The following is a 14,130-nucleotide window of genomic DNA, read 5'->3' as shown; positions in this document are numbered from 1 at the left end:
GAAGGTGAGCAGAATGGGAGTAAGGAGAAATGGAGACAGTGGGGAAGAAAAGGGAGGCTCGTACCATGATGGAGGTGAGGATCTCCTGCACATTGATGCCTCCTCCTCCAGGACCCTGGGGGCTCTTCCCGGCACCCATGCTTCCCATAAGATTGGCCAGAACAGGAGGTAACTTGGAACCGCCTGCCCCATCGGGTGAGCCACCTGTCCCCCCAGGCTCCAGGGTCTCAACATACGGGGTCTCATCCATGGAACATTCCTGAAAGGACAGGAGAGAACAATCAGGACCAACAAAGAGTAAAGAGACAGTCTCACATGAAAGATGCATTAATGTCAATCACAACCTCCATCACCACATAACTCACCTCATCTAGGGGGATGAGTTTTGGGGGGATAGGCTCATAGGGCTCAGGATCAGGCTCGTGAGGACTGTCAGGAATGCAGAAGGCGATAGAAAAAAAAAGAGTGACAGTCAAATTATTTATTCAAGCCCTTGATTTTCTTCCTAACCCCCACCCCACTTCTAATTACGCCAGGGCACATTCCCCTCAAGGGCTCAATACCTCAGGAAGTGAACCCCATTCTGCTCACCTTTCCTTGTTGAGGAAGAGCTCCTGAAGGATCCCCTTCTCCCGCTCAGCCTGGATGTACCGCTCCTGGCTGTTGCTTCCAGGGGTGACGAGAGGCGAGGGCAGCACAAGGGGCCGGGGGCACACCCAGGGCACCTTCTCCTCCATGTTGTCGTGGCTCAGACGCCGGGCTGTCTCAAACGCGTGTCTGTCTGACAGTATCTCTCGCTTAGCTGCCTCGCCAAAGTCCTTGATCTTATTCACATTCACTATTGCCAAGGAGAAAAAAAGCAAGAGGGAAAGTAAGCCCAACCAAGTCCTTTTTAAACTCTCTATACCCCACCTACTATAGAGGAAACTGGATCTCTAACCTCGTTCAGTTTCATCCAGTTCAAAATAGAAATACTCTCTCAGTTTGCCCTCCTCAGGCCAGGTCACAGTTTTCCTCTTCCTGCCTTTCCGGGTCAGCTGGCTAGGATCTCCGGGACTCTCCACTGGCTTTGCATCCAGAGCTCCTGGCTCCAAAGAGGCTGTAAACAGAAGTAGTTTCAGACCAGATCCTTCCTTTCAGAAAACCCTGAAACCTGAACCAGTTTCTAGACTTACCAGTATCCATGAGCTCTGGGACTTCAACAGGGGGAACTGGGGTCCCTGGACGTTCTGTGTCCATAGCCTCAGAAGGAGGTGCTGGCTCTGGGGAAGAAGGTTTGGCTGTGCTCGGTTCTGTGCTCGTTTTCCCTTCAAATGGGCTTGGCTATTGTGAACGAAAAAGAAGTTAATGAGCTGACAGGAAAGGCAAGGTCAAGGCAAGGCAATTAGTCCAGGGTCCTTGGCAGGATCTCCTAACAGTTCCTATAAAGGAAGACTGTCTCTAACAGTGCTCTGCTGCCACCAGTCTACGTCTGAGACACAGCTCCTCTTGTCCTCCCCAAGCATCCTAGCTGCTGGGCCCTTCCTTCACCTGTACCTTTTCTACCTGGTCACTGGCACCTACTGCACAGCACCCATACCTTGGCAGCTGTGGGTGACAGCACCTTCTTCTTCTTCTTAATTTTGATGCCTGGAACAGGGGCTGAATTGAGCGCATCCAGAAAGCCCAGGCCCTCCATAGCTACAAAAGAAAAGAGCATAAAATGGAATCATCAGACCTCCTTAATAATCCTATTCCTATAGACAAAATCTGGGCAGAAAATTGGCCAGTAGAGACCCTGCCTCAACTCTGGACACAATAAGCTCAAGGTGACCAGGAAGCATATGTAGGAGGATTCACACAAGAAATTCTTGTCATTATTCTACCTTTCTTTCAAAGGCAGGCAAGCATGGCTTTGGATAGGAATCAGAGCTCAGGTAACTGACAAAGCCAGCCCCCATGAACATGACGGCTGGGAGCGTACCCACCAGTCACTGAACAGCACACCTCCCTACTTCATCTCTAAAATCACTCCTAAGCAATCCTACGAAGGACTCCTATGAAGGGAGTTCCAGGGGCGTAAACATTAAAGGACACCAAGAAACCAGATGAAAATGGAGGAAAACACTTCATTTCCATGAAAAGAGTTTGCTCTCAATGCAAAGCACATCCCCCCAGTTTAGACTCACGCTGTGGCGGGATGATCTTCACTTTGATCTCTTTGGTGGCGTTGGGTGTTGTGTTGAGTGGCTTGTATTTCTTCTCTGCAGGGGGCGCAGCATCTCCTGGGGCAGCTGCGGAACTGTTAGAAAGGGACCGGTCAACAACACCTGACTCGCCCACTCTTTTCCCCTCACGTCCACAGACCCAGCCCATTCAAAAACCAAGAACGTGGTCCATACCTCTGACGCTTGAGGGGGATGGGTTTAAGGTTGTACTTGTCAGAAACCACCACTGCACTGGCATTCTTCTTCACAGGCACCAAAGATGGGGTCTCCAGCTCTAGTCCTGGGGCAGAAGACATGGTGTTGGGGCTGGACTCACTCCACACTCTCCTGACTCTTCCTCCCTTAACGTTCATCAAGCCCTATAAACTCCCACAACGCTCCATCCACTAGTCTTCCCTCTCTCCAGATTTACCGTACCATTAAGTCCAACTCTTCCACCATAAGGCCCGGGCTGTGCACCTACCCACAGACCCTCCAGAGGCCAGACGGCAGCCTTACCGGTAGAGCGGAACTTGGCGTGACTGGGCGCCGTGGTTCGGAGGGACTTGGGCTTCTCCCTCTTCTTCTCTGGGGCCTCCTCAGCCCGAGTCTCAGCCTTCACCTCAGTCAACGGTCGCTCAGGAGGGGTGGTTCGATTCTTTCCCTCTTCTTTCCGTTTCTTCTTATCTTTCTCTGTTGTGGAAAAACAGAGCAGAAAAGGATTTTATTTAGATAAAGAAAAAGACTGTCAGTCAGAGGTAGAAAGCAGGTTAGAGGCACGGAAGGCCACATCCCAGTGGGAAAGAAAGAAATACAAGGGATAAAGGGCCAAGGAACTTACCAGCAGGCTGGGTACTGCTCTGGGAGCGGATGACAGCCATCCAGTCGCTGACAAGGACTGAGGCCAATTTCCGGAGCTCTGCAGGTGAGAGAAAGGGGAAATGCCTAAATAATGTAAGAGACACTGAATCATGGAATTTTCCTCTATTCAGATAACTTTCAACCCTGATGCCATTGTAACACTGGGGGCGGGGGTGGCAAAAAGAAGGAACATTTATTGAAGTATGTTGTAAAAACTACACTAGTTGCTTTGCATACATCTCATGTAATTGTTATTACAACCTGAAAATTTTTAATCTCCCTTTATAGACACAGAAGCATGGAGATTAAAGTCACAAAACTAGAAGATGGCAGAATGAACCTAGTGCCTATGCTCTTCCCCTAACCACTTATTACAATAAAATAAGGAGAAAGGCAGAGGGGTTCAAGTATCCAAAGGGCTACCAGATTTTAAAAATTTCAAGGAGGCAGATTTAGATCCTCGTAAAAAAAGATCTTCTAGGGAAACTTTTTTCCTAGAATGTCACTAGTGATGACAGCTCTTAAAAAAAATCAAATAAGTGTTGCAAGAGTGAAAAAAGAACTTAAAAACAAACCAATTTAGGATGAAGGAAGCAGAGTTTATCTAGAGAAAAAAGATGGTCAGAGAATTTAAAGATAAAAAACAGAATTTATTTCTAAATATATGGAAAAATGCATTTGTAGCTCTTTCCTTCTGTACTTGGCAAATAATATCTCCTATATATGGGACCTCTCTTCTTGCCAACATTTCCATTATGCGCTGATTTAATAATGAAATTGTTGTAGAATATTAAAACTTAACTTTTTAAAACAGTCACACAACTACCAACTCCTATACCTAATGCAATATGAACCCCAATGCCCAGTGGGGGAATATCCTGAAACCTCTTTGGCGCAATCGATACTACGGTCCAGTAACACTTAACTACAGTCAATAAGGAATGTACAAATTTCAGTATCTAAAGGAAGCACAGAATAATAATTAAACCTATACTCAAAGAGAGCAACACAATTAAGCCAGCTGGAACAAGGACCAATATACCTCAGTGAAGAAACAAAAGATAGGCAATGATTTAATGGGATCTTCTGTGTTACAGTTTATCCTACAAAGCTACTCTGAGATGTCAGAAAAATAGTGAAGTGCTCATTATATAAAAGGACCTAAAAACAGAATTAATACGACTAAAAGAACGGAAAGCTAGGGAATGTTTTTCACTTAAACAATACTGTGAGTTAAAACAAAATCGTGATCCTTTATCCTGGAAAATGTTCCCAGTGTTTTCTCCTCTAGCTAAACTTTCCAAAGGGACCTAGCATACCATTCCCCATAGACAAAGAGCGGGGATCAGCTCTGCTACAATACTGCTCACTTGCGGGAAACCAGTGTCTTGTGCTCCCTGGTTTATGCCTTGGGTATAAAATTTTTGGGTTAACTCTTGGATATAAACCCTTTTCTTCTCTAAAGAAAAGCCTGTGACTTTCTGGAGCCAGGCTTTGTCTTCAAGCCAGAACTGTATGGCCCTTGCCAGGAGCTCCAAAACCCTTTGTCTTAGCAAAGGAAAGAATCTGTTGCTATCAAAGCTATGATATACTCCAGCAGTCAGGATTCTGCCCATGCCCTACAGCAGGGTGTTTATTGGTAGAACAAGCATACTGTTGTTAGGAAAATAGACATTGAGGGTCCCAGAATATGCTCTATTTATTGATATTTAGAGAAACAGAAGTAAATGATGACGAGACATTCTAGGATGACACTATTTCCCCCAAAGAATTTTAAGTGTATGCCTTTTACACCAAGAGAGCTTAAGAAATGAAGGTAACTGAGTGGAAGTAACGGAAGAAGGCCCAGGACACAGAAGAAGGGACTGGCCCCTACCTTCATCCTCACTTGACTTGCTCAGCTGCTTCACCAGTTTGGCTGTGTTGTTCTACGAGAGGAAGGGAGCAGCAGGATGGTAAGTGCCAGAAGGAAAAGCAGCCCACTCAGAGCTAACCACTCCCACAAACGCACAATCTCTTAACAGCCACTAACACTGAGATAGACCTTCTCTCTTACAAAGCCCTTGGAGACATTCTTACTCCTTAAAACAACCCAGTTAGGTAGGTTCAATCATTCCCATTTTACAAATGAAGAAACTGAGGCTCAGATATATAAAGTGCCCCACGTCACACACCTATTAAAGGACATAAATTTGAACCAAATCTTGATTCCAAACTCCTATTTTTTTCTACCATTCTACCTCACAGGCCCAAGACTGTAGCCACATCAGAGTCGATATGAGTTTTTCATCTGTTAGCCTAAACCAAAAAGGAAGAACCAGGATTATAAAGACTGAAGGTACCTGCTTGAGATGGTCAACAGTGAGTGGTAGGTGCTGCAGGGTCAGTAGAATTTGCTGCAAGAGGGGAATGTTGTTGGTTGTCTTTGAATATGTCAGCCAATTGTTAAGAAGCTTGTAACCACCAACGTCAATAAACCTGCAGGCAGGGAGGAGGCTCTGTGATGCCCTTCCTGGGTCTTGGGAGTATACCCCACCCTCCTAGTCCCCCATCAACAACCCAGGAACCCCGTGCCTCACCTCCCTCCGCCTTCGAAGTACCCAGCCACCCAGGTCCCCACTTACTTGACCAATATTTCTGGTGAACGGGTCTGCAGGAGAATGTTCAAGTAAGTGCACCGACTCACCATCTTTCGTGCTTCCTTCATCAGACTGTAAGAGATGAGTCAAGGTTAGAAATGTAGCAGCCCGAAAGCACCTCTTCTTTGAGCAGAAGTCTCTAATCTGCGGGAGTACCTCGAGATCCCTGATGACTTGGGACTTCGCTACTGGGTGGGGGGATCACACAGGCCCCTAGGAGGATGGGGTGGATCAGGATTGATGTGGAAGCACCCAGAGGGATGGAACACAATGGAGGAGATGCACTGAAGTCTCCGATCTGAGGAGGTAAGTGTCACTGCTTCTCTAACCCACAGGACACATTTGATTCTGCTTCCAGGTGAAGAGCCCTAGCCTTCAACTACCATCTCTTCGGACTGGCTTAGTCACTCGCTTTCTCCTGGAAAACTTGAGGATCCCTGAAGGAAAATGACATTTGCGGCATGCAGAATGCAACCCAAAACAGAACTAAGAATCCTGTCACCTGACTCCCCTGCTTGCTTCCTTCCTTCCCTTGGGACTGTGGGTCTCCAAATATCCAGATGCCATAATGACCAGGGATCAAGGGGTCATCTTTTCCTATCACTAGTTCTAACATAATTGGATTTGAATCCTATTCCACTGACTCCCATTCCTCTTAGGGAACATTTTTTGCTATCTGCCTTAATTATAGTCATATTACAACACAAAATATTCTCCACTCACAACGAATTCAAAGGGTACAGACTCACCTGAAGATCTTCGAAATCCCATCCACACTCTTGACTTCCCCATCTCGGTTAAGGAAGCTATCCAGGCCCTTGAGAAGCTCTTTGGGGTCTATGGGACCCGAACCCATGGTTGAGGTTTTCTAAGATAAGAGGATAAAACAAACCCACAGAATAAATGGGTGGCAAGGACAGCCCCAGTTGCCCTCTAATAAATTCCATCTCTGTGTTTGACAAATTATTAGTGATTATTTAATCTACATTCAACTGCACTCACCATTATCTAGATAAGAAAAATCAACACAGACCATTGTCCCTACTGAGAAAACAGCCCTGGCAAGTGAAGCACTGTGTTAATACATGACTGAAGGGGACGACAATCAGACTGGAGGACTAAGGCAGCATCTCTCCTCTCGCTCCCAGTTACATCCTTCCTAGGACAGCTGAACTTCACCAGATTGTATCAGAGCTAAGATTCACATTCCCAAAACAAACACTCAACTCTCCAAGTCATTTTTGCTTATTAGGTCCCGTTTCTCCTTAGTTGCTAATGAATCTAGCTCAAAAAAAAACACCAAACCCATAGCTTGATAAGAACTGGGCCAATCATGGATGTTGGGCTGTCTTCCAAGAGTCAACTCCTTTCTATCTTAGCCCATGAAGAGTCAACCGCTTGGGAGATTGGGATTGACATATATACACCAATATGTATAAAATGGATAACTAATAAGAACCTGCTGTATAAAAAAAAAAAAAAAGAGTCAACCGCCACAGGTAGCAGGATATGTTCTGCTTGCACCAGTAGACAATCGTCTAAAGTTGTAGGTGAAAAAGAAGGAAACAAAACTTGAAAACAGAACCTCTCCCCTACGGGAGTTAGCAGTGGCTCCCAGAAATAGAGACAAATGGAGCAAAGAAAATCAAGCAGGTCCTCCTAAGCCTTGAAAAAATGTCACTCATTAACCAAACACTGCATGAGTTTTTATTGTTTCAAAGTTAAGGGCAAGATTGGTTTGTGGTTTCAAAAGCAAAGATGCGAATCTGACTCCTACTCCCCACCTAAATCATAACACCACCCAAGATCCCCAAGGAGGGCCTGAAATTAGAAACCATGGAGCCAAAAAGAATGGAACAAATAAAACAAGAAGCTGGCAAAATGCCATTAAATTTTAAGTAGCTGCTTTAGACTAGGTTAGAAAATGAGTTAATTAAAAGCTGAACACAGCTGTTACGGGACAGAGACATGTGAAACAATTTCTAGGCCAGAACTGAAGTTCGAGAGAGGTAATTTAGAATCAATATGGTTCTGATTAGGATTTTTATCCACAATGCCTCTAAACATTGGCTTCTGAGAAGCAGAAAAGAAAGCCACCTTAGTAATATCGACATTTGGGAAATAAGACGAACACTGGGTAGGAAGGAGGCAAGAAGAAAGCCTCCTGAATCCCACATCTAGTACAGAGATGAAACACATGAGCCAGGCAGAAGGGTGGGAAAAATCAGTGTTTTACAAAGATGGTTATATTTTCTGCAGAAAACAGGTTCCTTATAAGATCATGTTAATTAGTTCTATTTGTTCTCAAGCCAAAAGAGAAAAACAAGCATAACACTTTCAACCTTTTAATTCTCACAATAAAAATGTCAATAAATTTCTACATTTACAGGTCCTAACAACCTAGGCCAAGAAGAGGCAGAGGCACGGGGGGAACTTGGTTCCTGAGATCATAACCTGTGGGCTGAATACAGGGAGAGGAGGTAAGGTAAGAAATACTGAGAGGTGAGCAAGTCTGGGTTAACTGTGCTTTGCTGCTGCCCTGGAATCTCCACGAGGACACGTAGAACCTAAGGTCAGAGGAAAAAACATTCAAGTCCAATACCAGATAAATTAGAAGTCCACAGGCCAAATCCACTTAAGTGTGGTGATTCTTATACACAGAGACAGACATGGGGATAAAGGAATTTTCCCCATGTAGTAAGACACTATAAAGTGAAATATAGACACTATAAGGACAGAAATACAACAAAGGGATACATAAAATAGATTCCCCATTTGCTGGAGACTGGAAAAGCAATGAGCGAATCCAAAGTAATAAAATATTATCATCAGTAAAAAAAAATATATGCAATTTGACAAAAAGCTTTCAATTAAACTAACTTCACTTCCAACCAATGCCCCCTAAATACACCTGGCCCCTCAGATTCAAACCCAGTTGAATACACAGCACCTTGGAAAAGTCCCTTTTGCACACCCACCCACCAGTTAAGTCAACAGGCCTGCTCCCCCTACTTCCTTCAGAAACAAAAACTGTCATCTGAGCTCAAATGTTCCTTTGCTTAAGAGGGTAGCAGACAAGAGAGAATAACCATCTTTAGAGAGAAAAGAAACCAGTGAGTACACAGCTAAACTCTGTCCAGTGCCTTCTGCTGGGAATGGGACCCAGGGACAACTTTTTAATTCCCATTCACAACAAGCAAGAATAAAAGACATTAACAGTCAAGGAAAACTAGAAGACAAAGCAGAAGAAATGTTAAATATTCATTTTCCACTGCAGTTTTCCTATTATTTACATTCTGGAAATATAATTAACAAAACTATAAATTTTGTCTCACAAGCACCAATCACGTGGTTTTAAAATGTAAGGGGGTTTTCTCATGACGGCTTCCTCCAGGCAGATTAGTTTTCACTCATTTAAAATTAAGGACCCCAAGTGTTTTACAACCTATTTCCTTATTTTGAAGTCATTACGTTTAGAAAGAAGTTCCAAGGCACTCAAGTGGAAAGGAATGAAGAGCCTAAATTCTCGGCACAGCCCTACAGGAGAAAAGGCAAACGACTTTACCAGGGAAAGAGGGGCAGTGACCAATTGTCATTAACATATCTGGAGCCTGGAACGAAAGCTTAAGGAAGCTTTCTGAAACCAAAAATAATCCAGGGCATGATATGTTTTAATTTCCTTGAAGGCAGAACATACGGGGTGGCCGGTGGGGAAGCAACCCCTGGCATCATCTCCACCTTGTCCTAAAGCTGGGCTCTCCTTATGGAGGATGTTGCCGGCAGACACAAGGCACTGGGGAATTTTCTTTCTTACCAGAGATAAAATTAAGTCCAGAAGTGACACCAACTCCTGCCTCCAAAATAAATAAGGTGAAAAATATCTAGCTTGGCTAAAGTTACTCCATACCCATCACCAATGAAACAGAACTGAACTGGTTCAGGACAAAAATTCTAGGCGAGTTTAAAAACAATCACAACAATCTTCTAACAAAGGAGGAAGGTGTCCAAGTTTACCTTCACTTGGAGGTCTTAGCACTTCTGGAAATGAAGTGCTTTGTAGCTTACATTCCCCCCTTCCTTTCCACGGTAATTGAGGCATTTCCTAGTCTGACTCCAGAGTGGACTGAATTATGTCTCTCAGGTGATTCACAAGGTCGCACCTCTCTTCAAGTAGTAAGCCCCTCCCCCTCAAAATCATTCCAAAACCTGGTAGCACATGCCCTTCCCAAACGCTTATTTGCCTTTCAATAAGGGTGTAAAGTCACCCCCCACCCCTGCCCTCACAGGACAGGATCCCAGATAGAACTGTGGCCACAAACTACAAGGATCGGGTTCTCCGAAGTTCTCTGGATGGATGTGGTTTCCCTAGAAGACTTTTTTTCCCATCTCCCATGTTAATGCAGATCTTCTTTATTATAATCCCCTGCTCACTAGAGCTCAGGAACCCCAGTGGGTAGAATGTTCAGCTCCCAAGGAAGGTATGCTGCAGAGGCACATGGCAAACTGCTTAAAAGATAAAAAACTTGTGGTCAGTAGGACATGTGGAAGAGTCCCTCCCATCCAATCCAGAAGTAATAGTTTGAGAATCCATACCCAGTAGAAAATTAGCCCTAAAGTCTCACCAAGTCACCACAGAACAGTTGTACAAAATGGCTTTCCAATTCTGCCTAGAACCTTCACGCTTCAGGGCAGGACTTTAAAAAATGACAAGTATATGGAGAGTCTGATAAAGATTTGACTTTGAAAAAGTTGGAAGAAGAAAGGTAAGAAAGGGACAGGACACCCAATACCACCCTCAGGTAGGGCACGGCTTTCGAACATGCACCAACTGCTACACCGCTGCACAAGTTGAAAAACGCAGAGGACATTATTTCCCCATTGTTTTTAAGGAATTTCTTTCAGAAGGGAAGGAAAAAGAAATTCAAAAAGGGTGGCTCTTTGGAAAAAAGAAATGAAGGTTGTGAAACGTAATACCAGAAAGGTTTTGCTTACCAGAAACCGTAGCTTGAATCCCCCTGCCTTGAGTTTACAACTGCCGCCTCCTTTCCTAAAGATTCACTTCTCATCCTAGTACCAATGTACAGGAGCTAAGCAACTGGAGAACGTGATACAGCACTGAACACAAAGAGCTTACCCCCAAACCCAGAGGCGGGAATAAGGGCGATTTAGAAGAAAGTCCTAAAGTACCCACCCTCCCCCAGATTCTCATCGTACAAAGCCACCAAATGCAAGAGGCCCAAGGACTGATTCCTGAGCAGAAACGGCACATTTCAGTGTCATTAGGCCCCAGTTGTCTATTCCAGTTACTCATTCACAAGCCCTTGTGTCTTCCTCCAGTATCCCCCAACACACAGATAAGACACACACACGCTCACACACACTCCCCTCAAAAGCTTCCAGTCCTAGTATAGCTGTTTTGACTGGTTTCCACCCCTGGCAACTGAAGCGGGGAAAAATTCCAAGCAGTAGTGATGAAAGAGGGTGAAAATAAAAGCAACAGACTCGGGATCGTTAAATACAAAAACTAAAGCTGCCCAAGGAGACGGACAGCTTCAAGACCTAATTCCTATAAGCTTTTTTCCTTTTAAGATAATGGCTATAAAAGGTTATAAAGAAAATAAGGAATGGCTTTTCCTGTCTAGCAGCAGCGTGCACAAGAGTCCAGAAGGCATCTGCTCGGGGTGGAGTTTAAAGAGGGTGGAGAAAGGAGGAAGAAAGCTGATTACATCACCTTTCAATGCTGCTCCTCCCCCTTGACCAAGTTTCTAGGGCGGCCCTAAGCTCTGGATGGCAAAAGGGGGAGAAAAACAACAAAGCAGGGACGCCATCTTGTTACGGAGAAGAGGACTCAAACTTAAAAAGCTATCCCGGCTCTGCCGGTAGCTTTTTACATTAAAAAACCTTTTAGTAAAAAAAACCAAAAGACAAAAAGCAGCCCCCATCCTGAATAGTCTTTGACCTACTTTGAATAAGAGCAGTGTGAAAATAAAAGCAATTAAAATATTAAAAAGAACAATTTTCTGCGGGGAAGAACTGAATTTCCAATTGAGGTTCAACTTGCTACTGTCGACCACCCCCCATCCTCCCTATAAAGGGAAAGGGGGGAGGACTTGGACCCCCCTCAACAAATAGGGTTGAGGTGGGAGGACAGGAGAAAAATGGGTCAAGACACAACCTGCAACGCCGCTTGGAAGACAAAAGGACAAAGAAAGTCGCCATATTGAAGCAGGGAAGAAAAAAATTCCTTTTAACGACACAAATCTTTTAGAAAGCTAGCATTCAATTGCACTAAATGGCTTTTAAAATTATACTCCTGAATTCCACATTTCCCCAACCTTTCCACCCTCTACTTAACTGTATTCCCACCAAAAAGTATCAAATTAAAATGTTAATCACTTTTTTTTGCTTTTAAATAACCTACGCAATCTGCAACAATTACAAGACATTCTTTACCTCCCCAGTATCTTGTATGTATTGGCACTAAGATTATATTTTGCCCTGAATTAAGTGTCTTGCAATCTTTATTCCTAGATTGCCACCTATATTAACCACACAAATATACCCCAAACAAATTACATTAAAATTGAGAGTTAACAATCATTTAAAAAGTCATAGCCACCTATTTCTCTCTGCCCATCTCCTTACCCTGCAATCTTTATGTACAGATTGCTTATTAATCTGGCAAATTGAAAGGCGCCCTGCTTGTCTCACACACAAAGAAGTGGGACTTCTGGGCCACAAAATCCACCATCTTTTGTATGTGAGCTCATTAACCCTTTTGAAGACTGCTGCTAACGAGAGGAAGGTAACCATACCTCCTTATAAAAAGCAAACACTTATGGCTTTGGCAGTCTGGAAATTGGCTGGATTACCAAGGGTTAACCATCAAAATCTTAACTTGCGGGCCCTCCCTCCACCCTCTCCTAGCCTGCAGCAGAGCAGGGAAGAGGCAGGTGGTAGGGGAGAGAGAACACTGTTTAGACCCAAAGGCCCTTTTTAATGGAGATTAAGTGACCGGATCGGTCCTTCTCCAGTTCTCTATTTGTTCTACGGTCTCATTTCTTCCTCTCATTATTTTTGGTTTCACAAAGGGAAACGTTGATTTCTTGTTGCAAGGCTGGTTTTTGAAAATTCGACACTTACTATCCAATTTTTTTGCGACGTCAGCACCTCAGGCTCAGGGGGGGAGGGGGTTAAAATTTTGGAGAAAAAAAATAAAACCACCAACCAGGACCCAAAACTCAATTATTTGCGGGGCCTCATTGGATCAAAAAGTCTCCTTAAAAAAAATAAAGGCCAACTCAGTATTCATTTCCCCCCCACCCAACTCCATGTAGGGAGGGGGGTCGTAGAAAAAAAGTTCTGAGTGGATTAAAAAAAGTAAACGCTGGATGAGTGAATTTGGGTGGGTTTGGGAAGGGAGGGTGGTTGATTATTTTTGAAGTTATGTGGTGACGGTCCTTCGGCCACAGATTTCAAGTCCCAGGCAGCGTGGGCTGGTGGGGTAGGCAAGATAGGTGGGAAGGGGCAGAAGACACAAGTGGTTGGGCTGGTGGCTGTTTTCCCTTTCCCCCCTCTCTCAGGATCCTTTCAAGGGCTTAGATGTTGCTGCGGCTTGTTTCTTTTCTCCTCGTGGCCGGCCCGTCTTTCTCCGAGAAAATTCAAACCTGGGATAAAAGGAACACAAGGGAGAAAGATATAATCAGTATGGGTTGCTCTTAAACACCCAAAAGTACAATCTCTGTTGTCCCCAAACTCCTCCATGTCCCATCCCGAACACAGCCACTTAAAGAGTCACGGCTCTCAACCGAGTCCTCGCCTAACCCATTTCCTAGGCCAACTGTCCCAGCAAAATTTTACCCTCCAACCGACAAAATGACGAGACTTACCTCTAAACGAACCCCAGAATGGCGGCTGCCCGCTCGGGCTGAGTCTTTTATATTCGGACACCGCCCAACGCGCCCAAACGTGCTAGTGAAACGCCCTTGCGGCGAGAGACTGTGCGCGGGGCGTGAATTCATTGGTCAACCAGTAAGACAACTCGCCAGCTGATTGGCTATCCTGCCTTAACCTTCGCTCAGCCCCTTCCCCCGGGTACCCTCTTCCGCCTCCTTCCTGGCCCCCGAACGCGTGCGCTTGACCTAGCGGCCTAGCACCTCCCTTTCCTCTGCTTCCACCACTTCCGCCCTCGAGATCGTTTCTCACCAAAGGTTGGTAGAATCGGACCGGCGCATGCGCAGTGAGAGGATCTCGGTCAAAATCGACTTAAAAATTGCTTAAAATACAAACTGTAAGAATGGGATCTAAGAGTCGTAGTGGCTGGTTCAGCAAAAACGCAATTTTGAGGCCGAATTCGACAGTGACGCAGTTGAAATTGGCCTCTCCCTACGGCTCCCCTTTCGCGCTTCCGTCCTGACGCAGATGCGCTGCCGCCTTCCGCACTG

The 14,130-nt window shown here is 44.8% G+C and overlaps 1 protein-coding gene across 3 annotated transcripts in view; it reads right to left on the bottom strand.

Moving 5' to 3' along the window:
• Positions 1–14,130, bottom strand: part of PPP1R10 (protein phosphatase 1 regulatory subunit 10) — a 36,624-nt gene that overhangs the window by 2,909 nt on the left and 19,585 nt on the right. Inside the window, exons 1-16 of one of the 3 annotated variants that reach the window (XM_068558478.1) lie at positions 13,892–13,931; positions 12,830–13,353; positions 6,436–6,554; positions 5,672–5,758; positions 5,390–5,525; positions 4,924–4,975; positions 3,028–3,105; positions 2,706–2,879; positions 2,382–2,487; positions 2,169–2,281; positions 1,580–1,680; positions 1,176–1,323; positions 941–1,099; positions 592–838; positions 366–429; positions 65–259 (exon numbers count right to left, since the gene is read on the bottom strand). In XM_068558478.1, the coding sequence (XP_068414579.1) occupies positions 65–259; positions 366–429; positions 592–838; positions 941–1,099; positions 1,176–1,323; positions 1,580–1,680; positions 2,169–2,281; positions 2,382–2,487; positions 2,706–2,879; positions 3,028–3,105; positions 4,924–4,975; positions 5,390–5,525; positions 5,672–5,758; positions 6,436–6,542 (1,767 nt within the window). In that variant the 5' untranslated portion in view covers positions 6,543–6,554; positions 12,830–13,353; positions 13,892–13,931. Of the gene's footprint in view, positions 1–64; positions 260–365; positions 430–591; positions 839–940; positions 1,100–1,175; positions 1,324–1,579; positions 1,681–2,168; positions 2,282–2,381; positions 2,488–2,705; positions 2,880–3,027; positions 3,106–4,923; positions 4,976–5,389; positions 5,526–5,671; positions 5,759–6,435; positions 6,555–12,829; positions 13,354–13,575; positions 13,623–13,891; positions 13,932–14,130 lie in introns of those variants that run through there. The other 2 variants (XM_068558477.1, XM_068558479.1) reach the window with 2 other exon arrangements.

The sequence above is a fragment of the Eschrichtius robustus genome, chromosome 12 (assembly GCF_028021215.1).
Source record: "Eschrichtius robustus isolate mEscRob2 chromosome 12, mEscRob2.pri, whole genome shotgun sequence".
NCBI classification, from domain to species: Eukaryota; Metazoa; Chordata; class Mammalia; order Artiodactyla; family Eschrichtiidae; genus Eschrichtius; species Eschrichtius robustus.
The sequence above is the reverse complement of the archived record's forward strand: the minus strand, read 5'-3'. Positions and strand labels throughout refer to the sequence as shown.